At 57.6% G+C, this 27,839-nt stretch overlaps 1 protein-coding gene and 1 long non-coding RNA gene across 3 annotated transcripts in view; one reads left to right on the top strand and one right to left on the bottom strand.

The window, feature by feature from the left end:
* Positions 1–21,032: 21,032 nt before the first annotated feature.
* COL18A1 (collagen type XVIII alpha 1 chain) overlaps positions 21,033–27,839 on the top strand; it is a 92,114-nt gene continuing 85,307 nt past the window's right edge. For both annotated transcript variants that reach the window (XM_027041411.2, XM_027041409.2), the window contains exons 1-2: positions 21,033–21,179; positions 21,270–21,364. In XM_027041411.2, the coding sequence (XP_026897212.2) occupies positions 21,169–21,179; positions 21,270–21,364 (106 nt within the window). In that variant the 5' untranslated portion in view covers positions 21,033–21,168. The remainder of the gene's footprint in view (positions 21,180–21,269; positions 21,365–27,839) is intronic.
* Positions 21,376–27,075, bottom strand: LOC128315080 (uncharacterized). The gene is made up of 3 exons (XR_008297478.1): positions 25,535–27,075; positions 23,948–24,120; positions 21,376–22,526 (listed from the first exon to the last, which is right to left on the bottom strand). It is a non-coding gene; the product is annotated as an uncharacterized LOC128315080 (long non-coding RNA).

The raw sequence follows: 27,839 nt of genomic DNA, 5'->3' as shown, positions 1-27,839 counted from the left end.
ATTTTTCTACCCAGAATTTACTGTTTGGTTTTTGACATTTGCGTCCTCAATGCATAGGAACTTCTTCCTATCTTTTCCATATGAATAGCCATCTTTTCCAGCTCCATTGGCTGAGGGGTATCCTCTCTCCCACAGACAAACCGTGTCCTCACACTTAGGTCTCTTTCTATGTTCTCTTTCCAATCCTGGCACCCAGTTGTCTATTTTTGCAGTAACCTCATATCACCTCAATTACCACAATTTCATGGTGATCCCAACATGTGGCAGGGAAACTCCCCACCCTCTTCAGAAATGTCCTGTTTATACCTGTTTTTTTATTCTTCTGAACAATTCTAACATGTTCTGTGAAATACCTTGTTAGGATTTTGATTAAAAACTGCATTAAATTGGGGTGCCTGGGTGACTCAGTTTCTTAAGCATCAAACTCTTGATCTCGGCTTAGGTCTTGATCTCAAGGTTATGAGTTCAAGCCCCATGTTTGGCTCTGTGCTGAGCGTGAAGCCTACTAAAAAAAAATGCATTAAATCTAGTCATCGATTTGGGGAGAATTGGCATTTTATAACATATGTCCTATCCATGAATATGGTATGCCATTCTATTTATGTTTTTGAAAAATTTATCTTTTTTTTCAAAAAAATTTTTAATGCTTACTTATTTTTGAGAGACAGAGAGTGGGGAAGGAGCAGAGAGAGAGGGAGACACAGAATCTGAAGCAGACTCCAGGCTCTGAGCTGTCAGCACAGAGCCCGACATGAGGCTTGAACTCATGAACCCCCAGATCATGACCTGAGCTGAAGTCAGCGCTTAACCGACGGAGCCACCCAGGCGCCCCCCAAAATTTATCTTAATGAAATTTTATCATTTCCACTGTAGACGTCTTCACATCTTTTGTTAGATTTATTCTTAAATACTTGATATTCTGTGATTCTAGTAAATGTATTTTCTCTTTATTTCTTTTTTGAGGATTGTTTGTAACTGGTATGCAGAAATCCAGCTAACTATTGTATATTAATATTATATCTAGTTACTGCACTAAGCCCTTTTTTAAAATATATGTCTATAGATTCTTTTGGGTTTTAATCATAGCACCTGAAAATAATGGCAGCTTTGTTTCCTCTTTTTCAATTCTTGATGGTGTCACACTGAATGGGACAGTTATAGGGTAGGGGCTTCAAATTCATACAGAAGGACCTTTCTGGCAATAAAAGCAGCACAAAACAGAGGGGACTGCCTCCATCAGTTGTGTTTTCTTCATGAAAAAAGCGTGAGTCAAGTTGGGGGTACCACATTTCTTGGGAAGCCAGAAATAGGCCGGGACATGAGGAAAGGCAGGTCTAAATGACACCAAATGCAGTTTACAGATTACAAGTAAAGTAAATAAAACAAGAACACATATCAAACCTACGTGTGGTGCCCCAGTCATGCTCAAATAAGAATGAAAATAAAAGTGGAAGCATTCAACACTAGAAGTTCCTAACAGAAGAACAGAATGAAACTAAGGAAGGTAAGAGGAAGTGTGGTTGATAAGGAAGAGGTTCAGGCCCTGTACATCTCATCCAGGAAGGACAAGCTGCTCATCTCCTTATAAGTCCTCCTCACTGTCACTAGTGACCTTTCTACATGTGGAGGTTTAGACCTCTTCAGTTGGTCCCTGTCAGAATAAAACCCCAACTTCTTAGCAGGAGCCACGAAATTCTGTGAAACCCAGGCTCTGTGCTGGTCTGCAGCCCGGGCTTCGAATGGACCGCCTCACACCAGGCCTGGCCCTTGGCAGGCATCTGGGACACATGTGGTTTTTAATGGTTCCTGGGGTGTGTTTTAATCAGGAATGGTAAGAAAGGCCACCATGGAAATGACTGTCATGAGGAGGAAGTTTATACCCACAGGTCCCGAGAAACAGGAAGCAGGCTACTCAGGACCCACGAGGAGCCCCAGGGTCAGTGAGCAGGCAGAGGAGGTGAGGGGAAAATGGGCAGGAGTTTTATTATGGTTTCCGTGGGAGGGCCAGGTGAGGCGGGGTCAGCTTTCAGAAGTTTGGCTAGCTTGAGTAATTTCAGCAGGCCCTAGGGCATAGGGTCTGTCCCTGGTTGTGTGGTCCCTGGTCCTGGGGTGACAGGGGGCAGGCAGACAGCGGCCCAGAGTACGAGAGCCCCACTGAGGAGGCGGTGGGGGGTGTGGGCTCTGAATCGGCTGGTTTGCTCCCGGGGTCAGCACTCGCTAACTCTAGGAGGATAGTCCCTCTGGGGTCAGCAAGGCCCAGATGTCAATGCATCGGACATAGAAAAAACAAAAGGACGTGCTTGGTACACACACGCACAGGCCCGTCCTCCCTCACCCACGGCAGCTCCTGTCTGGGTGACCTCGGGTGGGAAGTGGTCTACCACCAGCTCTGGCCTGAACTGCATGAGGCTGAGGGGCCCCCGTGCCTCGTGCCTCTGCCCCTTCTCTCTTCCTTCCTCTCTCCCCCAGGCTGCCCCGCCCGGGTCAGTGTGCTCTCCGAGACCCAGGTCAAGCACGACCCCTTGGATGGAGCCTTCCCCGCCACGACCAGCTGCCCTTCTGTGTGGTCTCTGTGTTACAATGTCTGGTGGCCCTGGTCTCCCGTCCAGAAGTATAGCTTCTGTCACAGGTGTCTGGGCCTAGACAGCGAGTTACCCAACCCCCTACCTGTCTACGACCTTACTGCAACACCCGCCACTCGATCGTGGAGTTCTGTGTGAGTCTCTCCTAACAGACCGTGAGGGCCAGGAGATGGGGGTCCGTTCTGTTTCACTCCCGATCTCGGTGGCATAGAGTTGGGAGACTCAGTAAATATTTGCCGAACGACAGCTGAAATGCCGAATATAATCCTTTGAGGTGCTCCCCTCCCCTCCTCGTTGTGAGGGAAGGGGTGTGGGGTGCCGGGGCAGCGCCCAGGTGGAGGGGGTGGAGGCAGAGAGGCCCCGCCGTGCCACACGTGGAGGTCCTGTGCCCCGTGGAGTTTGTGTGCGTCCACACTTCCCTGCGGCATCGTTCACTTCCGTGTTGTTCCGTTTAATTTAATATGGAAGACGTTTCCCACACACGCCGTAGGCCTTGTGCTGGGGGGGTCTCAACGCTGACTGGCGCCCCCATTCCCAGATGTGCCCTCGCTTCCCATGTGACGGTTGGCAATTTGAGTTTCTCATGTTGTGTGTGTGAACAGTGTCATTCTGAACCTATTTTGTGTGTGTCTCAGGGGGCATCTGAATCGCTTCCTTCTGACTCAGCCCAGGCATGAGGTTACGGGGTCAGAGGATCTCCACATTCCTACGGCTCCTAATGTAAGTTGCCAAGTCGTTCTTGAAAGAAGGAAGAAAGAAGGAGAGTAGGAAGGAGGGAAGGAAGGAGAAAGAAACCAGGCCACACGGCCCTCGGGGAAGGTCATTAGGATTCTGGGTGTGGGAAGAGACTGCGTGCCCTAAAAGGAGGGTTTGAATTTAGAGCAAATATGAAAACAACAGAAAACAGTCACCCGTGCACACTGACGCACATGTGTTTGCACAGGGTCCCCACGCAAGCATGCCCCCCACGTGCACACGCGTGGCCCTCTGATCACACGGTTTCACGTATCCCTGCATGGAACTCAGGCAAGCACCTCGGCCTTGTGCCATGTCCCCGTGGGGACCCTGGGAGCAGTGGCCGGGGCACCAGCAGGCCACGGATGCCACGGACTGCAGGTGGATTGCTCGTTTGTAGGTGAATTCACAGTTCCTGCCCCTGGAGGTGGGGGGGGGGGCGGTGACTGTAGGATCGGTAGTGGGGAGGGTGAGGCCCAGAGGTCCCCAAGGGGAAAGGGGCCACCGTTTACTTGGGGGTTCTGAAGCCCAGTGTCCTCCCCCGCCAGGGCCACCTAGGTGGCCAGAGGGCGTCGTCCCTCACCCTGTCATTTGTAAGGGGCCAGCCTGACGGACGTTCTCTCACAGCTGCTGTATCTGTCTGTTCCTGCAGCCATGCGTGTGGGACCCTCAAGCAGGTTAACTGTCGGTGCCTGTGGTTCCTGGTCCAGGTCCCGCCAGCGGCTGGGTGCATCTGTCACCAGCACACGGGGTGGAGCCCAAACACCCGGAACGGCGAGGAGAGTGGATCCAGAGAAGTTCGTACCTTCCAAACACAGCGTGGCCCGTTGGCCATGGGTCCCCCGCGGGCTCCCTGTCACCGCGTTGCTACAGCTCCCAGACCGTGACCTGGGGCTGGCAGCTCCCCTGGCCGGCTCCCTGTTCCTTCTGCCAAGATGAAATTGGGGCGACCTCGGGGCATCTCTAAGGGGATCTTTGCACTGACTTGTCAGAGGCAGACGGGGCCCTGCTGTGAGCATCTAGCCTCGCACACGGCGTCAGGGCAGTGCGGTGACATCAGCAAAGGTGCAGACTCTTCTAGAACCAGGAGGCAGACAGAGCCCCAGTGAGTCCGAAGCAAAGCTTGCTGGGAGGAAGCCCCAAGCCCTGGAGACCTCCAGGCCCAGGTCTCTCCTCCGCCCACCGGTCCTGCCCTTTTCCTTCCTTCATCCAAAGAAACCCCCAGAGCAGGGCTGAGGCAGAGAGAAGAAAAGCCTGACAGAAAACAGGAAAAGGGGAAGCAGATGGAGGAGCCAGCCAGGGCTCAGAGGAAGGGGGCACCATGGGCAGGGGAGGGGAGGGGGGGCTCAGAGGAAGGGGGCACCATGGGCAGGGGAGGGGAGGGAGCAGGGGAGGAAGGGGCACAGTGGGCAGGGGAGGGGAGTGGGGAGGCTCAGAGGAAGGGGGCACCATGGGCAGGGGAGGGGAGGGAGGGGGGCTCCGAGGAAGGGGGCACCATGGGCAGGGGAGGGGAGGGAGCGGGGGAGGAAGGGGCACAGTGGGCAGGGGAGGGGAGTGGGGAGGCTCAGAGGAAGGGGGCACCATGGGCAGGGGAGGGGGGCTCAGAGAAAGGGGGTACCATGGGCAGGGGAGGGGAGGGAGCAGGGGAGGAAGGGGCACAGTGGGCAGGGGAGGGGAGGGAGGGAGGGGGGCTCAGAGGAAGGGGACACCATGGGCAGGGGAGGGGAGGGGGGGCTCAGAGGAAGGGGGCACCATGGGTGGGGGAGGGAGTGGGGGCTCAAGGAAGGGGGCACCATGGATAGGGGAGAGGAGGGAGGGGGGCTCAGAGGAAGGGGGCACCATGGGCAGGGGAGGGGAGGGAGCAGGGGAGGAAGGGGCACAGTGGGTAGGGGAGGGGGGCTCAGAGGAAGGGGCGCCATGGGCAGGGGAGGGGAGGGAGGGGCTGGGGGGGATGGCGAGGACACAGGGCCAACCGCCCTGCTGAGCTCCGGCCCCACCCGTCCCTCTCCCCGGTGACTGGGGGCCAGGAGCGTTCGGGGCCATGGCTCCTGAGGGCATAGGAGGCGACCTGGTCTGGATGCTGCTCTTCAACCGAGAACTTTCCTGGAGGGGCCACACTCTAGCTCAGAAGTCGGTTCGCATGTGCAGTTCTGGTCTCACGGTTTTTATCTACTCCCACGGTGAGAGGCGGCCAAGGTCAGAAGCGTGTAAGGCGCAGATGCAGAGTTCGAAGGGCAGCGACATCCAAATCGCCCGAACATGCCCCTGGGTCCTCAGGCCGCTCCGGGAGAGAGGGAGGCAAGGATCCCAGGCAAGGAGGCGATGGCTGGAGTGACGGCACTGAAACGGCCGGCCGTCGCGGGCAGACCAGCTGCCCCGGGGGCCCTGAGGACATCTGGTGGACCATGGGGCTCAGCGACAGCCCGCACGGGACGCGGAGGAGCCGGGAAGCCCTCGGGCGGAGGGCAGACGCTGGGGGTGCGCTCATCCCCCCGGGTGGGCCCCAAAGTGGCCAGGCCCTGGGCGTCGGCCGCACCCCCCGCCTTGAGAATTGGAAGCTTCCCGTTCCCGTGAGTTTCTCAGTTATGCCTCATCATGGCTTCACCCCATGTGCGTGGACACTCGCGTATCATCTTTGCTCTTTGAGCTTTATAAAGGTTTCCCCCGCACGTCTTCGGCCGAGACCCATCGTGTTGGTGCACGTTCCCCGTGTCACCGAGGACGCGCTAAGGAAAGGGTGGGGAGTGGGTCCGAGCGCGGGCAGACACACGTGCGTGGTTCCTGTTCACACCTGCATGGTATTCCAGGCCTGGCCATCTGGTTGGCTCCTTAGTTTTCCCCGTCAGCCTTCTCGTGCGTGCCGCAGCGTCCGCCCGCGTCCAGGTGTTTCTCCGGATGGTGTTTCCAAACCTCCCGGCCGCAGTTATTTTCATGCTGCCCCAGGGCACAAACATACAGCTCACGCCAACTATTTTTGAAGCAACCCTGCCCTCACAGTGTGCCGTGCGTGCTGACATCGCGATTCTATTTCCTGTGACTTGCTGTCGCATCGTCACCACCATCGTAGACGCTTGCGTCCCACTCCGTTGGTTTAGTCACTCCCTAACGGGTATGCGGTTGGAAAACACGGCTCCGGGCTGCAGAGTAGGAGTGGCCTTGCAGCGTGACTGGGTGTGCAGAGCTTTAATTAAAACGCAGAGGTGCCTGTGTTTTTCCACATCAGTGACGGGGTATCTGGGGCTTTCTACTCTGTTTAGTTCATGTCTCTGACCCTCTGCCAAAACCATGCTGTCTTACTTCTTGTTGCTTTTACTACCTGTTGAACTAGCAGGGCCAACCCCCCACCTGATGCTTCTAGAATGTCCAGCAATTCTTGGACGTGTGTTCCTTCGTACACATCCTAGATTTAATTTCTGTGGTTCCATGTTTGGTATTTTATTCGAATTACGCTGAAGCCGAACATCAATCACGTCAGAGACGGTAGCCCTTCACTTACTGTTACCGGTTTGTAATAACGGACGTCGTAATGGATACGGATGAACAGCAGGTGAAGAGGTGCGCAGGGTGAGGTCTGGGAGGGTCGCTGGAGCCGGGGCGTGCACCCTCCGGCACCGGGATGCATGTGTCAGGGCGGCAACTTTCCGAACCCTTTTGTCTCGGGTTTTGTGGGATTGCTTGAATCACTGGCCATTGACGGCTGGCTCAGCCTCCGCGTCCCCTCAGCTCGGCTCTGGGCTTCTCTGGGGACATCCCCTTGAGCCCTCCAAGAGCCACCTTATTAGCATAAACTCAGGCGGGGCTCAAGGGGCTTGTGATGAGTAACGGAAGGTAACCCCCAGCCCAGGGAGTTGCGGGGTTTTAGAAGCTCTGCCAGGAGCCGGGGGCAGAGAACAAGGCAGGTGAAGCTCCTTGTGACAGCCCCCCCTCCCCCCCCAGCCCCTCTGTCTTCCCTGCCGGCTGGGTTCTCCTTCCCGCCCCACCGCCACTGCCCCCAAATCTAGGACCCCCCCCTTGCCTGTGGCTTGACGGGGGACATTTGAACTTCTGAGGGTGGTTCCTGCTCTGGGTCCTGATACCTGATCCTCCTAAAGCACAAAGCTGAAGTCGCCTTTTGCTTGTTACTTTACTTTTTGAAGTTTAAATAAAATTCGCTAATTTTGACCCCCGCCACCGCCACCACTGCGCAAGGTGCCGCCTGATTAAACCCCAGCTAACTACTGTTGATGGTGCCATGTGTGGTCGAGCAGGGCAACTAGCCACTCGAGGGTGCAGATTAAAATAACCAATCCCTGAACTGTTCCAAATATATATATATATATTTTTTAATTTTTTAATGTTTATTATTTTTGAGAGATAGCCAGAGAGAGACAGCGTGAGCGGGAGAAGGGCAGAGAGAGGGAAACAGAATCAGAAGCAGGCTCCAGGCTCTGAGCTGTCAGCCCAGACCCCGACACGGGGCTTGAACCCACAAGCAGCAAGATCGTGACCTGAGCCGAAGTCGGACGCTTAACTGACTGAGCCACCCAGGGGCCCCCCGGATATATTTTGAAACAGCTTGATGGATACATAATTGACATTCAATAAACTGCTTTTCAAGTGTACAATTTGATATGGTTTGACACCCGTATACACCTGGGAATCCAACGCCACCATCCACACAGTAGACAGACCCCCGTGTGGTTTGCGAGTTTCTCGTGTGGCCCCTGTGGGTCATCTGCCCTTCCTGGCCATCCGCACCCCGACCCCAGGCCACCACTCACCTGCTCCGTAACACCGGTCAGCTTGCATTTCCTAGGATTTTATGCAGATGTGATCGAACAGTATGTGCTTCTCAGTCTGGCTCCTCACCTGGCACAGTACCTTGACGTCTCCTATGTTGCAGTGCGGATCGATAATCAGCACATCAATCATTGTCTCCCTGAGTGGCATTCCATTGCGGAGAAATCCCACAGTTTGTGTCTCCATCCACCTCCCGATGGACACTCGCTCCGCTTCCCGGGTGGGGCTCTGCGAATAAAGCCGCCGTGCGCGTTTGAGCACAAGTCTGTGCTTGGACACCTGCTTTCATTTCTCCTGGGTCAACACCTGGGGGGGGAGGTCTGGACCACATGGCAGGGGCATGTTTAACGTTTTAAGAAGCTGCCGATCTGTCTTCGAGAGTGGTTGTTCCGTTTTTACAGACGGTCCCCGACTTCTGCTCGTTCGACTCACACTTTTTGACCTTGCGAAGGTGTGAAAGCAAGGTGCCTTCAGTGGAGACCATCCTCCCGATTTTGAATGTGGATGTCCTCCCGGGCTGGCAATGCAGGGCAGCGGCCAGCCCAGCTCCCAGGCACCCGGTGGTCCCCGGGGTCCATGACCCACAGACACACTGTGCCCACGCGTCCCGTCTGTTTGTCACTTTCAGTGCAGTGTTGGGTCGACCACATGAGACACTCGCCCTCTCTTGTAGAATCGGCTTTGTGTGAGGTCATTCTGCCCCAGCACAGGCTAACGGGAGTGTTCCCAGAATGTGTCAAGCGGGCCAGGCTAAGCTGCGATGTGCCGAAGGCCAGCTGTTAATTGCATTTTTGCCTTATGGTGTTTTCCGCTTACGGTTCAGGGGATGTCACCCGCCGTAGTGGGGGAAGGTCTGTGCTCCGTGACTCGTGGTGGGTTTTGGTTCCTTTGCACCCTCGCTAACACCTGGAACGGTTGGGCTTCTAGCTCCTGGCCGTTAACAGGCATGCAGGGCATCTCCCCCGGGTGCTGGTTCCGGTCGCCCCGTGGACTGGGGTGCAGCATTGAGCCCCTCCCTCTGCTGACGGCTCAGCCGCCATCCCTGTCCCCCACGGCATCGCCGGGTCTTCTCCAGAGCCCCACCTGAGTTTGTCTGTTCTCTTGTCACTGATGAGGAAACTCAGGCACGGAGAGGTTAAGAAACGTCCCCCTGTCACGGACCGGGTGAGTCCCAGAGTCAGGGCAGGGTCCTCCAGGAAGAGAGCCCGAGCCTGGGAGCGGCAGGCCCCACGGCCCCCAGCCACGGAGCATTCCTGTCCTTGGCAGTCACTGCCCGAACACCTGCAGGGATCCCCAGAAGCCGCTGGCTACCCGTCCCCCTGCACAGACGCGACATCTGAGCTGTCCTTGCAGAGCCAGCGATTTGTGCAACGGGGAAGGTTGGGGCCACCCGGGCTGGGGGTTACTGAGGTGGAGAAGGAAGGGAGACGTGGCCTCCTGTGGCTCCCCGTCAGCCCTGCTGAGGGGGGAGAGGAGTGGTGCCCGCTTTCGGTTAAGAAGCGCGTGGAGCCCGGTGGACGTGGACTCAGGCGCGAGACGAAGTCAGAAGAACGGAGACCCGCGGGCCCCGTCCCTTGCTTGTGTTGACTCCTTGCTTGCACACACCCCCGGTGCCTGCGTGTTGCACAAAGCTGTCAGCCGGACGGCCAGGCCCTCAGGTGCAAGGTGAGTCAGCGCCCCGTTCCTCGTGACCCTGGGCGGTGTCTTCCTCCCCACCCACACCGCCTCTGGGCCCAGACTCTGAATCACTGAGCTGGCGTGCCACCGGGGGACGGCCCTCTGCACGAGGATGGAGGGGTCCCGGGGAGGCCCGGCTGAACCGCGCTGTCGCCGGCGAAGAGATACGGGCGGACACGCAGGAATGTGGCGACACCCGTCTCCGCAACAAAACTCAGCCAGAGGCTGTGCTTCTGGAACTCTCCGGGAGCCTCTGGAGACTGGCACCCTGAAATATACTAGCAAGGAAGGCACAGCACTAAAGCTGGATTATAAACACGTGCTGCGTGCAAAGCACACCCAGACCCGAGCCAGGCCGCCGCTCACACATTGAGGCAACCAGCGCACATCGCCAGACACGAAAGAACGTAAACGACCGTCCGTGAGCTTTTCTAGAATCTACAACCCAGAGCAAAATCCACACGCGTGAAGGCGCTACAGAGAGAGGACGAGGACCTCCCCGGCACGGAGCAGCCCAGACAGGCCGGCGTGTGCCAGGCGCGGGGGCCGTGGGGGGTCCGCATCCGAGTCAGGGTGGAACACGGTGCCACGAGTGAGCAAGAGGGGCTCGTGGGCCTGAGGACCCCGCACGGTAATCTCATGGTGAGGAGAGGGCAGGCATCCCAGCCCAGGGAACAGCGCGAGCAAAGGAGAGGAAGGCAGGAGGAGACAGACGAGGGGAGGCTCAAGGTGCAACTGGAAGGAGGCGGGGCGTGGTCTCGGGCCACCGCACCAGGCTGTAGAGTGACACAGCCACCACTGGCTCTCCAACAGCCCTTCTCTTCAGGGTGGAGGACAAACTGGAACAGGGGAGAGGGCACAGAGCGGCTTTGTGACCACCCTCGCTTAGACTAGAGTGGTAGCAGCGGAGACTGAGATATGGTTGCCGTCGGGACACGGGATCGATAGAGCTGGGTGGGATGCAGGGGACAGAGAAGGGTGACGCAGAAGGCCCCACACAACCTGCCTGGTTGGGGCACCGCTCCCCAAGACAAGGAGAGCCAAGAAGATGGCACTCTGGAAAAAGAACTGAGTTCACGTTGGGACAGGGGTTGGGGGGATGAGTGTTGGATTCTGAGACCCTTTACTCGAGTCCCCTCCCTGCCCCGCCAGCCAGGGGACCTTGAGGGAAACGCCTCCCCTCCGCGAGCCCCGTCTCTGACGTAGAACAAAATACCCCCTACACTCCCTCTCCTGCTTCAGCCTCCACATCCCGTGATGTTGAACTTGGAGACTGGGTCCTCACCTGGCACAGGAGGCAAATGGTGTTGTCGCCACCGTTTCACAGATGAGGTTTGCCAAGGTCCGCCTCGGAAAGTGGGTGTGGGCCTGCTGGCTAAATGGATGTGCTCTCGCTTGTCAGCTCTCCTGGCCTTGGTGTGAACCCTTCGCCGTGAATTTGCCGGCTGTCCTAGCCAGTTCCCCTGAACATGGGGCCCGAAATGCAGAGGCAAACTGCAAACACTTTATGGGGACTGTGATCCAGGATCAGGAGGGGAGGCGATCACAGGACCCGTTCCTGAGCTGACCGACCTGGGCACCCACGTGGTGCTTAGTCCTGTCTCTGACACTGGAAGGTCTTCTCTTAACCATTAGGCTCCACTCTTCTCAGAACAGGGAGGGGCCTCACACAGAGGTCTCCTTTCCAGTCCCCTTCTAGTCGCTTGTCATTTCGTCAAGTTGTATGCATGTCTTACTGGGGTCACTGCTAGGCATTTCATGTGTTGTCCCTGTTGTGAGACACTTTCCCATCATATTCAAATTTATTATTGTTGACTTACAAGAAAACTATTTTTTCCACTTGCCTCTGACCACCGTCCTCAACTGTTATTTATTCTGATGTCTCTGCAGTGTTCTGACTGATCCTCTTGGAATTCCTAAATGGACAATGCTGTCGTCTGAAAATATTCAATTCCAATAGCTCTTCTTCATTTCTTTCCTTGCCCTGTCACGTTGTCTAGGATCTCGAGAATAATTAAATGTTTATTCTTAGCAAATTTTTATCATTTTCTTTTTGCTGATTTTTAAAAAGAATCCATAATATTTCACAATTAGTTTTAGATAGACGAGAGTAACTTTAAAAAAATTTTTTTAAAACATTTATTCATTTTTGAGAGACAGAGAGAGACAGAGCATGAGCAGGGGAGGGGCAGAGAGAGAAGGAGACACAGAATCCGAAGCAGGCTCCGGGCTCTGAGCGGTCGGGACAGAGCCCGACGCGGGGCTCGAACTCAGGAGCTGCGAGATCATGACCTGAGCCGAAGTCGGATGCTCAACCCACTGAGCCACCCAGATGCCCCAGTAGGGTCTGTCTTGTTCTATCAGCGAAGTCTGGCGGTGAGTAAAGGATCAGCACAATCCCTTCTCGCCTGTATGGACGGGGTCGATACTGGTTTGCTTTCTCAGTGGGCTCCTCCCGAAGGCCGATAAAGGTGGACTACGGCCCGGGAAAGAGGCTGATAAGAGAAACGACCCTGGCTGGCACAGCGCACCTGGACTTGATGGTCTCTGTGGGCTCTTCAGCAGATACGGAGCCATTGGGATTTCAAAATTTTCTTTTTGTATCAGTGAGGACAATCTGTGTCTTTCAAGGAGTTCGTGTATTTTGTTTAAGCCGGAGGACATAGAAGCATCGAGTAACATTGTTTGTAACATGCCTTTCTTATCTTTTGAAAAGCTGCAGGATCTGTGATGAAGTCTGTGCTTTTGTCCTTGGTGCTAGCAAGCGATCTCAGCGCTGTTTTCTTCATGCTCAGTCCGGCCAGAGTTTGTAAACACAGAAGAAATGGGGCGCCTGGGGGGCTCGGCCGGTTGAGTGTCCAGCTCTTGATTTCAGCTCAGGTCGTGATCTCACGGTTTGGGTTTGTGAGTTCGGGCCGCGCCTTAGGTTCTGTGCTGACAGAGCAGAGACTGCTTGGGGTTCTCTCTCTCCTCTCTCTGCCCCTCCCTCTCCTTCTCTCAAAATAAATAAACATTTAAAAAACAAATCAAACATCAGATTCTTTATTCGAAAAAACAGAATAAGCAAAAAAACAAAACCAAATAGCTTTGGTTATTTCAATATTTAATTATTTCCATACTTCTCACTTCATTGGTTTCTGTCCCGATCTATTTTATTCCCTTTCTTCTACTTCCTTTGTGCTTAATTGAATCTTTTTTTTTTTCCTTCCGGTTTTGTAAGATGGAAGGTGAGGTCATTTCTTTGAAATTTTTCTTCTTTTCACATACGGGTATTTAGTGTTACAAATTTCCCACTAAAGCACTGTCTCAGCTTGTTCCCACAAATTTTGATCCGTTGTATTTTCATTTTCAATTAATTTGAAATGTTCTTGCATTTCCCTGAGATGTCTTTTTGACATATGGCTTATTTGGAATTTTGTTGTTTTATTATTTTTTTTAAATCTTTTTAATCTGCATTTATTTTTGAGAGACAGAGTGTGAGCAGGGGAGAAGCAGAGAGCAAGGGAGACACAGAATGCAAAGCAGGCTCCAGGCTCCAAGCTGTCAGCACAGAGCCGGACGCGGGGCTCAAACTCACGAACTGTGAGATCGCGACCTGAGCCGAAGTCAGACGCTCGACCGACTGAGCCACCCGGGCGCCCCTGGAATTTTGTTGTTTTAAATTTCCAAATACTTTAGGACTTTACAGGTATCTTTTTGAGCACTTGTCTGTCGTGACCTGAAAGCACATTTTGTATAATTTACATTCTTCTAAGTTTGCTGAGGCATATTTTGTGGCCCGGAAGAAAGGATATCTTGGTGATGTCAATGTATACCCGAGAAGAGTATATTTTTATTCTCGAGAAGGGTTGGTGGGTGGAGTGTTCTATACACGTCAGTGAGGTCCAGGTAGCTGATGGCGTTCATTCTTTCACTCCCTTATTTATTTTGTGGTCTACTTGTTTTGACAATGACTGAGAGTAGGGCACTGACATGTTCACCTATGACTTGGGATTTATTTCTCCTTTCTATCTAGTCACTTTCTGCTGCATATGTTTTGAAGCTGTTTAGGTGCATCCTCCTTGACGAATGCTGTGTCCTCTTGGAAAATTAATGCCATCGTTATGTGATGTCCTTCTTTATGTGTGATAATATTTCTTCCTCAAAAGTCTGTCTGCTGTTCAGATAGCTACTCTGGTTTTCTTTTGGCTGGTGCGCAAGTGGTCTCTTTTCATCTTTACATTTTAAATCTATACATGTTTTATGTTTAATGTGGATTTCTTATGAGACATAATATATTGGGGTGTTGCTTTTTTTTTTTTTAAATCCAATCTGACCATCTCTATCTTTTAACTGGTATGTTTAGACCATTCACATTTAATGTGATTAGTGACAAGGTTGGCCTAAAATTGTAATTTTGTTAGGTGCCTTCTATTTGTTTCATCTGTTTTTGTTTCTTTTTTACTCTTTTTCTGTCTTCTCTTGGTTAATTGAGCATTTTTGTAATCATTTCCTATGTCTTCTTGAATTATTACTTCATGCTTCTTTTAAAAAGTTTTAGCGTCTGCCCTAAAGTTGATAAATCTTAAATTACTCAGAGTTTACCTTCATATAGTCTTAGACCATATGTAGTTAAGAAACTTACAACAATATTCTCCCCTTCCTCTCATCCTTCCTGATGTCTTCACACATTTCACTTTTATGTATACCACCAACATGACACTATTTCCTGTAGATAGCAGCTCTCATTTGTGGCAATTAAAAATAAGGGGAGAAAAGAGTTGATCTCGTCTTCCTTCCTTCCACTGGCACTCGTCTTTCCATCGTGAAGACCCCGTTAAGGGTCTGATACCATTCTTTCCAGCAGATGGACGTCAGTCATTTCTTGCAGATTACATGCCCGCAATGAATTCCCATAGTTTTGCTTCGTCTTATTCTTAATTTTCAACATATATTTCCTCTGGTATACAATATTGAACTAACACTTCTTTTTTCTTTGACGGCTACACGGATATCATTTCACTTCCATCCAGCCTACACGGTTTCTAAAGAGGTTTGTGTCATAATTCTTATCTTTTTTTTCTCTGCGCCTAATGTTTCTGCGTTGGCAGTCTGGTTGCCTTAGAGATTTTTCTCTGTGTCTTTTCCCCAGCAGCTTGAATGTGTCATGCATATGGAGTTTTTGTTTTGTTTTTTTGTTTTCCTTTTTTTTTTTTTTGAGCATTTATCTTGATGCACATTCTCTGAGCTCTGATCTATGGTTTGGCGTCTGTCATTAATTTTGGAAAAGTCTCAGCCTTTTTTCTTCCGTTTTCTGCTCCCCCAGCTCCCGGATGTACAGCTCTGTCCTCCGTACCATCCTGTCTTCTCTTTGTGTCTCAATGCGGAGGTTTCCGTAAAGCTGTTTTCAGATTCCTGACTCTCCTTGGCTAAGTTGAGCTCACCGGTGAGCCTATCAAAAGCATTCTTCACTTTTTCTGTGGTTTCCACGTTCGTCTCTTCCGTTTTGTTCTTTTTCACGGTTTCCGTATCTTTCCAAGGCAGTATAGTATTTAAAGCACGGAATTCAAAACCACCTAAGTCTCGCTAGTGGCGGGATTGCTGAGTATGCTACTTCCATGCCACGAAACGTGTGTGTAATCTTTTAAATATATGTGTATCCACTGACGCGAAAACGCTACAACATATGTTGTGCTAATAAAGCAAGTTTTAGGGGCGCCTGGGTGGCTCAGTCTGTTAAACGTCCGACTTCAGCTCGAGTCATGATCTCAAGGTTCGTGAGTTCGAGCCCCGCGTCGGGCTCTGTGCTGATGGCTCAGAGCCTGGAGCCTGTTTCAGATTCTGTGTCTCCCTCTCTCTCTCTGCCTCTCCCCCGCTTGTGCGCTCTCTCACTCTCTCTCTCTCTCTCTCTCTCAAAAATGAATAAGCATTAAAAAATTTTTTAAACAAGCAAATTTTAGAACCATGAGTATTATCTCATGTATGTTCTAAAATTTCCACAAAACAACTTTCTACATTTCTAGAGTAACACATATCTCTAAAATTCATTTTAAAATAACCAGCAGAAGGGTCATGTCGGGGGCTATCTTGTCAGGAGATGGAAATGTAAAGGCAGGTCAGGCGGGACCTGCGCTTTACTAGTAGCATTTGGGGACTTTTATAACGAGTTAGAAGCGTATATTAGTTTTATGTCTTCAGGTGGCTCACATGTTGGGGGAGACGGTGAGCGGAAGGCTGCACAGAGGCCTTGAATATAAGGTGATGGGTACCGGAAGTCCGAGGTTGTGGTAGGTGCGGACAGTTTCCACTGGGCGCCGTGCTCCTCGTGGGGAGCACCTTGGAGCGCCCGCGGGACTCAGCTTTCACATCTTTGCCTCCACTCCCTCCCCCCTTCCTTCTGGTCAGGAAGCAGAGGAGCTGCCCTGTGGGGGCCTGAATTCTACCCGTGGGGCCTGGGAAGGTCATGAGAAAGAACTGAAAGAGTGAGGGAATGAAGGAACGAGATTGCTGGGGAGCGATGCGGGCTCTGCAGAAAGATGAACTGGGGGTGCTGGTGTGGACGGATCTGAGCTCAAAGCACTGCAGATGGGGAGGGAGGGAGGTCGAGGCCACAGCCCGGCGTCGGTGGGGCTGGAGTAGGGGTTGGATGTGTGTTAGCAGGGATCGGAGGGGTCTGGAGGTGTGGGGGCCCGCGGGGGGGGGAGGGGGGTGGCGTATGCATAGCTGGGATGGTTTTGCTCTGAGCAGTCCTCCCGGCTTATCTCGGGGGATAAGCAGGAGTCCTCTGAAGTTGCCTGGCCGGAGCCGGGAAGGAAAGGGGCTGGGGCCGAGCTGTTTGTGGTGGAAGGCTGCCAGGCTGGCAGGAAACGGGGATCACCTGGACCCCTTCCTTCCGGCCGCGTGTGTCGGCAGCACCTGCAACATACAAGGGCGGTGTGTGTTTCCCTTCTGGCTGGCGCAGCCCAGCGCAGCCTCTACGGGGAGAGGGCGGTGCGGGAACGAGAGCGCGCCAGGTCGTTAGATGGATGATGCACTTGAGAGTTCGGGGACCCCTCCCCTTCCCTCCGCTGACTCAACATGGGCTGAGACATTTCCTTGCGGCACTGAAACGAGGAAACGGCCCACACGAAAATTCACATAAATGTTTACCGTCTGAAGCTTTGGCGAAGTGGAAGAGAGCCGAGAAGGGCCCGGAGCTCTGCCGCGACTCCGGCTCTCGGAGGTCACGACCGGAAGCGGGGCTCCACCGGAAGCGGGGCTCCACCGGAAGCGGGGCTCCTCTCCTTCCTCACACGCCCGCTTGGCGCCACAGCAGCTGGCCGCCTGGGTGTGAGTCGCTTCTGCTCCTCGTTTCGTTAGATTTCCGCAGGGAGCGCAACATTCCCTTCGGCGGATGTCTCCCCATTCCCTGGCCGTTCCCAAATTCTGCCAGGAGGAGTCTCCCCATGGACCACGGGCCGCATCGCCCGGCTGCCCGGGGTCAGCGGGCCAGGGGCTCGAGTCCCTCGGAGCTGCCCTCCCTGGGCGAGGCCGAGCGGGCGGCCGGGGACCCGCAGGCGCCAAAGGCAGTTGGCCGCCCTGGTCTGCCACTTGGCAGGTGATTCCTGAGCACCCACCGGAGGTCCTCGGGAGCGGCGGGGACGACAGGACCGCGGAGCCGCCACGGCGCGCCGTTGGGCACCAGGTCGAGAGCGGCTGAGTGGGCAGCGAGCCTGGGGACCAGGAAACGCAAGCCGTCACCTCTATGGTGGTGAGGGCAGTGGGGCCAAGTGACAGGTGGGGCACTTGGAGTCCACGGAGGCCGGAGCGTGGGGCCCCTGCCGGTCCTCGGCCCAGCCAGAACGCCTGTGGTTCGGCTGCACTGCAGACACGGCCGCGGGGGGGGGGGGGGCGGGGGGGGGGAACCCTGCGACCAGGGCCAGGGGACTGAAGTGTGGGGCGGGGCCCTGCACCAGACACGCTCTGTGCTTCCCACGGCCTGTTCTGCCAACACACAGCTTCTTCCTTTCCTGCTGAGAAGTTACTTTCCCAGCACACGAGAAGGGACGGCCTGGTAGGGGTCACATGTCCTGTTTATTCCACGTCCCTGGCCTCGCTCGGCTCACCTGGCCCGTGGCCCCTCTCTGTCTGTCCGGGTCTCTCTCCCTGCGCACACCCGGGTCCCCACCCCGACGGCCTGCCCAGCAGGAAGGCACCCCACGGTGCAGGCCCTGGACTTGAGAGAATCCCCTTCGGTTTTCCAACACTGTGTGTCAGTTCAAAACAAAACCAGCCTACAAACAAAAACAACCCCAGCCTGTTTTCAGCCGTGGATGGGACCGTCAACGGAGCGTGGGGGCCAGCACTCTGCTGGAAACTGCTGGACCCTCACTCTGCCTTTCGCGGGCCGGGCTGGGGACGAGCACGGCGCTTCTCTGTCATTTCTGTCACCTGTCCCTGTGGAATAAAACCGTGAAGGCCGCCACAGTGGGACGAGACACAAAGTGACACAAAGAGACAAAGCGGCCAAACCTGGGCTTCAGCCCGCTCCCCGTGTTCTGTCTCTGAAGTCCACAGCCGCCACCCACGCCACCCACAAACCTGCCACGTGTGTCCAAGGACCGTGCAACACACGGGCCCTCTCTCCAGGGCCTCCACTCTGGAGGCCCCATGTCTTGGGCCCCTCCGCCTCTCCTCAGCCCGCCCGCCCGGAGCCCCCAGGCCTCCCCCGCTGCCCGGAAGACCCGCACCCCAGCACCCGGCAATCCTTTGGGGTGAGCTGACTTCTGTTGGCCCACCTGGGGGCTGGGCACTGGTCCTACCCGATGGGGGTCTTTGTGGACGAGGAGGAAAGACCCTCAGCGCAGTGTTAGCTGAACCGGGTCTGGGGTCTTACTCTCCCCTGTGCATGTGTCTATTTTGCGTCTTTTCTACATCGATCACGTGGGAATATCCCTTGCACGTAAAGGGAGAAGTCTCTAACAGGAAAAAGATGTGAATGCCATGGGACCGGCAGAGCAATGACCCTGTGGTAACGTAGTAACTGGGGGAAAAGGATGCAGAGTGTGTTTTTACAGCTATGAGTTGAGCCATCATGAGTGCTTCAGAGGACAAAGCCTATTTTTGTACTTTTTTGCTGTTAATAGCACTTTCATTGCACAGAATGCCCTTTGAGGCTGGCCTTCCCCCCAAAGCCTGCAAAGGTGGGCTTGTCTCTGCCTCTGTGCCTCAGGGGTTCCAACTGGAGGAGGTGAATCCTGGAGGAGGAGAGGAGAGGAAAGGAGAGGAGAGGGGAAGGAAGGAGAGGAGGGGGAGGGAAGAGGAGAGGGGAGGAGAGGGGAGGGGAGGAGAGGAGAGGAGAAGGAGGGGAAGGGAAAGGGGGGAGGGAAGAGGAAAGGGAGGGGAGGGGCAAGCAAGGGGTGGAGGGAAGAGGAGAGGAGAGGGGAGGAGAGGAAGGGAGGGGAGGAAGGAGAGGGGAGGGGAGGGAGGGGAGGAGGGGAGAGGAGGAAGGCGAGGGGAGGGGAGGAGGGGAGGTGAGCCCTGGAAGAGAGAAGAGGAGAGGGGAAGTGAACCCCGAGCCACTGATGCAGGGCAGGGACCCAGCACAGGCCCCGCTGTTCCAGCCACCACCTCCTGGAGCCACAGACAGTCCCCAGGGCCAGCGTCAGTCACACAAGCAGAGGCTGGCCGTCTGACCGGAAGATACAAGGATAGACCAGGTTGGGTGGAAGCAGGACGGGCCTGCCAGGCAGGTGACAAGGAAGAGATGAGACCCTGCACTTCAGACCCCACCCGGAGCAAGGCTCTGGGCCCGCACACAGAAGGATGGATGGATGGACACACAGGACTGATGGGCCACGCGCCACAGGAGGGATGCATCGGGACCCAGGATGCCCGTGCCTACCGCACACGCGAACACACCACACACACGAGTGCACATGCACACACAGACTCGCCCGCCCGCCCGCTGCACCAACAGCCATCAGAGGCAGACACACCCCCTGCGTGGGCCCCACCCGTCCCTCTGCAGGCACGTGGAACAGACTTTCACAAAACAGGGCGCACTAATCATTTCTTTTCCACTCTGTTCTTCCTTTTGAAAAGAGTGGGTCCCAAGCCTCCCACTGACTTCTCCCCTTGCCATGGACCACCTGCGCCCTTTCCACCCAACCCGGAGAGGGGCCCAGTAGGGATGGAGGAGGGTGGACCCAGAACTTTTAGCTAGAAGTTACTAAGCCAGGGGCAATGGCTCTGGGCTCTGTTCTCTGCAAACTGGGAGAGCCCCAGGTCCAGGGAAAGGCGCGTTTACTTTGGAAGTCCATAGAAAGGGCTCTCCGGTTGCACGGAGGGGTCTCCAGGGTGCCTCCAAGGGCAGGACCCCATAAGCGCAGCTGCTGGAGGAAGGAACTGCAGGCCTGGGGGGGGGGGGGCAGGGGGGCGGGTTCTGAAGGTCTGGCCAGAGGAAGGGGCAAGGGGAGGGGACATAATTCGGAGAGGGAGCCGGGGAAGGCTGTGGAGAGGGGCAGCTGGACCCCAGCAAGGAAAGGGGTGCTCTGGGCCTGTTCCCGGGGGCAGAAACCCACAGGAGTGGGGGGACACACGGCTCTGCGGGGGAGAGAGACACCGCAGGAGGCGGGCAGTGGAGCCTGGAGGAGAGTGCTACTGTCCTGGGCCCGCGCCCCTGGAGGCAGCCAGGCTGGGGGGGGGCCACCGCGACGCGGCCACTGCGCCCACGAGGCCCGGACAGGAGTCCAGCTTCCTCCGCCTCCGTTCGCCGTCCGTGGCAATAAACGTCTTTGTTCAAATCGCCCGCCTCCCCGCATAAACGCCTGTTGACACGCTGCGTGTCCCGTGACCTTGCCTCGTTTGGAGCCGGGACCCCACGTGCAGCCGCGGGCAGCGGCGGGAGGCGGCTTCCTTCGGAACGGGGGCGCGGGCGGGCCTCGAGCACTGGGGACCGGGGGCGGGAGCGGGGAGAAGCAGCCAGGACTCGGGGCAGCAGCGGGTCACTCGGTTCCGGGCCCGCATCCCACTCCGCGCCGTGTTTGTCCCCGCCTAACCGCCGCCAGCCCGGCACCCCGGGCCGACCCGGCGCCCCGCGACCCCGCACCCCGCACCCCGCCGGGTCCCGGCTCCTCCCCTGCGGGTCCCCGCGCCCCCGGCCCCGCCCCGCCGGGTCCCCGCTCCTCCCCTGCCCGTCACGCCGCCCCCAGCCGCCCATGGCTCCGCCCCACTAGGTCCCCGCCTCGTCCCAGCCGGTCCCCCGCGCCCCGCCCCGCCGCTGCCCGTCCCGGCGCCCCCGGCCCACCGCCCCGCCCCGCCCCGCCCCGCCCCGCCCCGCCCCTGTCCGTCCCCTGCGGCCGGAGCGCGGCTGGCCGAGGGCGCACCGCTGCGGAGCCCGCAGCATCCGCGGCGCTGACGGTCCGGCCCGCCGAGCATGGCGCCGAGGTGCGGGGCGGCCAGGGGCAGCGGGGCGCACGGGCGGGCGGTGGAGGCGCGCGGCAACCTAACCTGTGACCTGTGGCCTGTCGCCCGCAGGTGGCCCTGGCTGCGGCCGCGGCCGCGGAGCCTCCTGGACGTGCTCGCCCCCCTGGTCCTGCTGCTCGGGGTCCGCGCGGCCTCCGCGGACCCAGGTAAGACCCGGGGGCAGCGGGGGGAGGGGGGACGCGAAGGTTGGTTCCCCGGACTGGTCCCCCGCCATCCGCGCTTCGTGCGAGTCTCCGGCCGGTCCAGGCGGCGGCGGCCTCACTCCCAGCGCATCTCGGCTTGGTTCCCGGGAGGCCGCCCGGCTCCTCCCACGCGCGCAGGTGGCGGGCGGGGGTCGAGCGGAGGGGGACGGGGTCAGGCCGAGGCCGTGTGTCCCGAGTGTCCTGCGTCGGCCATTCATTCTTGGGCGGCGCGCCGCGGGGCCGAGACCGGGCTGGGCCGAGGGCAGTGCGGACCGTCCGGTCCCCGAGCCCCTGGCGTCCTGACCAAACTTGGCGACTCCGCCGGGAGGTTGGCGCGCTTGGCGGACCGCGCTGCCGGCCGAGGGCCAACGAGGGGCCCGGACCGTGGTCGCGGTGGCGGCCGGTCCACGCGCACGGGCTCCGGAGACGCAGGTCAGCAGCCGCCGGCCCGCCGGGCCTGTGTCACCGTCACCAGGCTCGTCCCTCCCGGCGCCAGCACGGCCGCAGTGGGTCGCGCCCCCGGGCCTGGGAGTGACCGCGCGGGCTCCGGCAGGTCTCTGGGGCAGGCGCTGCAGAGCCGAGCGCCGCCGTCGTAGGTTTCCAACCTGTTGAGGCGAAACTGCCCGGATTTCCCAGGGCCAGCCTTTGTGCGCCGCCGGGGCCGCCAGGCCTCTGTCCCCGCGCCCGCCAGGGTGTCGGGTTGCGCGCGGTCCCCTTTGATGCGGCCGAGCGCCAGGGCCGGCCTCGGCCGGGAACAATGCTCAGAAGCCCAGGGCTTGGCCGGCACCGGCGGCTTTTCCCGCGTGGGCCGCAGCCCGTGCGCAGGGACGCTGTTCCAGCCGCCTTCAGACCGCCTGTGCCGCCAGCTCCGGGACCCCGGCCCCTGCCACGCGGTCGGCCAGGTCGTCTTCCCAACTGGCCCAACAAAGGCCGGGAGGAGGTGGCGCGGGAGGAAGGGGGGAGCCCCCCCACCCCGAGAGAGCCCGGCGTTTTGTCACAGGTGGAAGTGAATGCCGTGCGCGCGGCCCTCTTCTCCAGGTCGGAGGGAAAGTGGGAGAATGTTGACTGCGATCACGGGGCAGCAACACACCTGCTGGCCGCAGCTGGCCAGGAAGGAGGGTCGGGCCTGGAGAGAGAGGAAGATAATAGTTTGTTTCATTGTTTCCAGTTGGTGGAGTCACCAGGTTACACAGCAGCAGAGACCTTTTTAAAAAGTAACCGCTCATGACTAGCTCTGCAGGGAGCACCTGTTTGTTCCCCAGCTGGGTTAACTCTGGGTTAACTCCCTCTCCTTTTAGGAGACAAGTTTGTCTCCACACCCCTTCCTGTCCCCGGTTCTTACCAACCACCCTCCTGGCTTCAGGGGCCGTCCCCTGGGCTGCACCGTGTGCGCACAGGGACCAGACCAGGGCCGCAAGTGCTGGAATTTGTAAGCCTGGCGCCTCTTCTATAATGTGACTCTGGAGTTCCCAGCCCCCAGTTTATGAAACTTTGTAATCAAGTCTGTAATCCAGGTTGCTGGCTGTTGGCCGTAGAGTGGAAACAATATAATGTTATGTCAGTAAGCTTTGGGGAGCTGCGATCTTGAGCTCTAAGGGTGGGGTGTAAGGTGGACTTGGGGGTTCTGAGGGTAGTGACGGTGGGGAACCTGCTTGGTCTTCTGCCCGCTACTGTGGCTGCAGTGAGGTCGCCGCAGTCTCAGATCCTCTGGGGAGGAAGGAAGATCGCCGATGGAGCTCAGCCTTTTCTCACTCTGGAGGTTAAAGCAGGAAGCCGGCTCAGCGGGAACGCGGGTTCCTCCTGGCTGGGACTAAGTCCCCTTGAAATGGGATAATAATCGCCCCCTCTGGGTGTTACTGGAGAAGAGCTAATGTGTGTGAAATCCTAATTTAGCAGAGGCTCAATTTCTTCTAGAAACCCTTTAAAATCATTCTTGGGAAGTAAAGGTTGAGGCCCGGTTTGCTGATTCGCACATTTTTTTCTGACCCAAAATGATGATGCATTTTTCCACGTCTCTGCTGCACCTGACCCCTCCCTCCCAGAGGAGAGCCTCCCGCTGTTTTGTCTAAGGGTTGGTCGTGATTCTGATGCTGTTAAATGATTTGTGCATTCCCCCGTAACTAGAAACCTGGTGGCACTGTGGGCCGAGCCATCTGTGACCCCGGAGCTCAGTGCTGCTGGCAGGCCTGCTCTCTGGGGGTGGGGGGGGGGGTGGACTCACGTGGGCCAGATGGCTGTGGACGTTCGGAAGTGTTTGTGAGTCACGAGTCAGGGCTGTGGACAAGGACCAAGTGTGGCAGGCGTTCGCAGGGTCTCCAGGACCCTGGTCTCTATCCATGCCTCTTGTCTCTGGCCTTGGCATCTGGCTCTGTCAGACGTCGCCCTGCCCTCAGCCCATGGGTCCCACCCCTTGTTACCACTTGGGCTCGCACACGAAGCTCACGGTCCCTCGGTGGCCCTACAAGGGGCCTGGGTTTGAAGAAGACACAGCTGACACCCTGTGGGCCCCAGGGTCTTTGAACGTCCATCATCCTGAGGACACAGTACCTCACACAGTAACCTTTGGGCCCAAGCAGGTGGGAAATGCTCCGGCCCAGAGCAGCCTGTATTTAGGGCCTGGTCCTCTCATCTGCTGGGGAGTCTTCAAGGTTCAGGTGCGGGACTTCATAAGATAGTTTTGAATTTCCGCAGAACTCGTTTTTCAGGGTACTCCTGTTTTCCTTTAAAAGAAGGAGGAGAGGGGAAAGTCCTGTTCAAGAAAACCTAGAAGGAGTGACACTGACCCCACCCGGAGTGAGGGCGCCCGAGAGCCCTGCCCCCCTCGCTTCACCTTAGAGAAGGTGCTAACATGTCAGGGTGCATACACGCACAAATGCGTGTGCACACGTGTGCATACACACATGGACGCGTGTGCATGTATCACAAACACATACGCGCACACATACACTCACGCGCACATGCATGTATGCAGGCACACACACCCTACACTCGCACGCAGCCACACACAGCCCACACTCGCACGCGTGCGTGTGCACACACGTGCGTGCACATACTAGTGCTCTAGTTCCTCCCAAAGTGTTGAAAAGGCTTGGTTCTCTGGGCCACTGGGGGAGCTGGAGGGGCCCCGGGTGGGTGTCCCGCCCCCTCCGTGTCTGGGGTGAGCGCTGACGCTGCCCCCAGGACAGCCCCAGGGCCACAGGGGGCAGCCAGGCTGGGAGGGGCAGCTGCAGTCGTGTGTTGCCCAAGGAGGAGTCTCGGTGACGCCCCTGTGCTCAGCGTCCACGTGGGGCCGCGCTGCTGGCCTAGCTGCTGCTCTTCAGGAAGGTGCTGTCCACACACCCCCCGAAGGCGATCCATTAGGTTCTCCACGCGGGGAGGTCAGGGCACGCTGGGACCCTGCGGGGCCTGGTGACGAACACGCACTGGGGACCCTAGGCCGCCCTGGTGCCTTCCAGCTGGTGAGGGGCGGAATGGGGCAAAACCCATCTCGTGGCGCGATGTCCAGTGAGCCTCCCCCTCTCTTGTGGCCTGAGCCCCGCTGGGAAGGGCTGGTCCACCGAGGGGTGGGGTCCAGGATGGGGGGGGTGGCCGCCAGCTCTCAGGGATCTGGTGAGGGTGTGGGTCGGCCTAGCTGCCCGCTGTGGTTGACGAGTGGCCCCAGCCCCGCTCTGCCTGCCGTGGGCCGGCCGCTGCCCGCGGCACAGGCCCATCGGCAGCCCCCGGTCACCCATGTTAGCTCTGCTGTCGGCTCCCTGCGGCTCTGGGTCACCGTTCTGTGAGGGAGAGCCAGACCGGGTGCCCTGACATGGGGACCCCTCTCCAGGGAACCAGGCTCCAGGCTCCAGGCTCAGCCGATACAAGTGGATGTCACAGGACCCGACACGGAAAACTCACAGAAACTCGATGCTGTCCTTGGGGGGGGGGGGGGGGGGTAAAACAGTGGGGAATCCCAAAACCTGTTTGGTGTGCTTCTGAGATTATTCACTTTGGCGGTGGTGGCTCCGAATGACTCCAGTGTGCTCTGAGCCTCCGTGGCCTCCCCTCCCGGTGGTTTAGGGCCTGGGACTAGCCCCGCGCCAGGCCCTCGGCCCCCTGTGCCCCACCCCGCTCCACGCCTGGGGTCCCTCCCCTCACCTGTGCAGGAAGAGCTGCTCTTTCCAAGTGCCGTGAGCGCACGTGGTCGTGTTATAAACCGTCTTTAGGCCACACGCCACGTCCTCGCGCTGCACCGGGCCCTCTGCATCCCGCCCCCCACACTGCCCGGTGTGTGTGGGGGGTGCGCAGAGGCTCAGCTGTGGCTGGACCAGGGGTGATGATCCGGACTGGGGGGTCTGGGCCCGGGCAGAGGGGCTGTCGGAAGGAGCTTTTGATCACAGAAGTGCTGAGTCAGATGACACGCGGGGTTGCAGGCCGGTCCTGTGCTCCGCCTGCCTCCCCAGCACGGCCTCCCTGGCTGCTTCGCGAGAGCCCCAGAAAGGAGAACCTGTTCGCAGGCGCGTACGTCGTTTTGGGATTTCGTGCCAGCACGCGGGGTCACTCTGGGCTGATTGATCCCCTGTGACCAGGGCAAGGCAGGGGCTCCCTGCACTGAGCTAGGTGGTGATGAGGCTTTAGGCCACGCCTGGTTTCTGGAGGACCAGGAGGCTTTGGGGTGGGGGACGGCACTGCCTGTGGGGTCAGGTTGACCTTCTCAGGGCGTTTCCTCGGATTGGACATCTGGCCAGAGCCAGAGGCTGGGGGTGGGGTGGGGGGGGGACGTCAGGCCAGGAGATAGGATGAGATGTGGCATGGGACCTTGGTTGCTCCTCTGGTGGCAGGACCTGGGTTTGAGCCACAGGACCTGTGTGTGGCAAGAGGTGTCCTTCTCTTTCTGGGTGACTTGGGCTGGCGTGAAGGCGGTGCAGGGAGGGCGCGGCTCAACGGCGGCTTCACCCCTTGGCGCCTACCTGTGCAAAGCAAGTGTCGCCGTCCTGGGAACGTGAGCCGCGGGTTCGTCTGCTCGGGAGCGGGAGGCTGGCCGCACCTCTGCAGGGACCTGACCCAGGCGCCCCAGACCTCCAGGACAAAGGGAGACCTTTCTCCACATTTCCATTTATCCAACCGGGGACCTCACCTTGGAAGGAATCATGGATTCAGTGCCTGGTGGAGAGTGTGGTCCCCACCCTGTGCTGTTGGGAAGGGCAGGCAGGGGACATGTGGGGAGAGGAGTAACGTTCCCAGATCCCTTGGCGGGCCCTCTGGGTGGCAGAGACCCAACCCGTCCAGTGGGCCGCTTCTCTGCTGGGGGTCTGGGGGCTGAGGGTGGGGGGTTGGCATCAGTGCGGGACCTCGGAAAGCTTACTTGCCTCTGGGTGGTCCAGGGCTGGGAGTCACTGGGTGCCAAGGCCCTGCTGGTCACTCTACTGGGTCCGTCCAGGTGAGCCCAGCCACCTAGCCTCTTGTCCATTCATCGAGTGACTTCCTCCCTCCCATGTGCATTTTTGAGCACCTTCTGTATGCAAGGCACCCTGCCTGCCGAGAAAGACACGGAGGTTAGCCCCCAAGTGCCTCCCCAGCTGGGACCTCCATCCCGAGGCAGGAAAGAGCTTCGTTTAGCGCTCTGTGTTGTCACCTTGAGAGCTGGCCCGCACTGGGGCTGAGTGCAGGGCTGAGTGTGGTGCTGTGGTTGGGGCTGAGTGCAGGGCAGTGGTTGGGGCTGAGTGCAGGGCTGAGTGCAGGGCTGTGGTTGGGGCTGAGTTGGGGGGCTGTGGTTGGGGCTGAGTGCAAGGCTGTGGCTGGGGCTGAGTGCAGGGCTATGGTTGGGGCTGAGTGTGGGGCTGAGTGCGGGGCTGTGGCTGGGGCTGAGTGCAGGGTTGAGTGGAGGGTTCTGGTTGGAGCTGAGTGCGAGGCCGTAGTTGGGGCTGAGTGTGGGGCTGAGTGGGGGGCTGAGTGGGGGGCTGAGTGCAGGGTTCTGGTTGGAGCTGAGTGCAAGGCTGTGGTTGGGGCTGAGTGCAGGGCAGTGGTTGGGGCTGTGGTTGGGACTGAGTCGGGGCTGTGTTGGGGCCGAGCGCGGGCCCCTTGGCGGGGGGGGGGGGGGTGTCCCTCCAGATGAGCGGCTGTCCGGCTCTGTGCACTGTCGCTTTGAGAGTCTTGCTAATTTGATAAACGGGAAGAAGTCATGTCAGTGTCCCAGTCTGCGAGTTTTCAGTTGCTAGCGAGGTGGGTGGGCTGGCAGCCGCCAGGTTGCCCCTGGTGTCCGTGCTCTGTGGTGCCCGGTCCCCTCGTCGCTTCCGTCTGCTCGCTCCATCTGCTGCAGATGGGAGCACGTGGCGCGTTTCCTGCTTTGAGGTCGGCCCTAACTGGGGACGTGGTGTTTCTTGAGGCACGGGGTTATTTTTTCCCTAATTTTTATGGCCTGTTCTTCCAGTTGGACGGCACCGCTCGGGGACCACACCGGGCT

Source organism: Acinonyx jubatus, chromosome C2, assembly GCF_027475565.1.
Source record: "Acinonyx jubatus isolate Ajub_Pintada_27869175 chromosome C2, VMU_Ajub_asm_v1.0, whole genome shotgun sequence".
Classification (NCBI taxonomy): domain Eukaryota; kingdom Metazoa; phylum Chordata; class Mammalia; order Carnivora; family Felidae; genus Acinonyx; species Acinonyx jubatus.
This window is presented reverse-complemented; position numbering and strand designations above follow the sequence as displayed.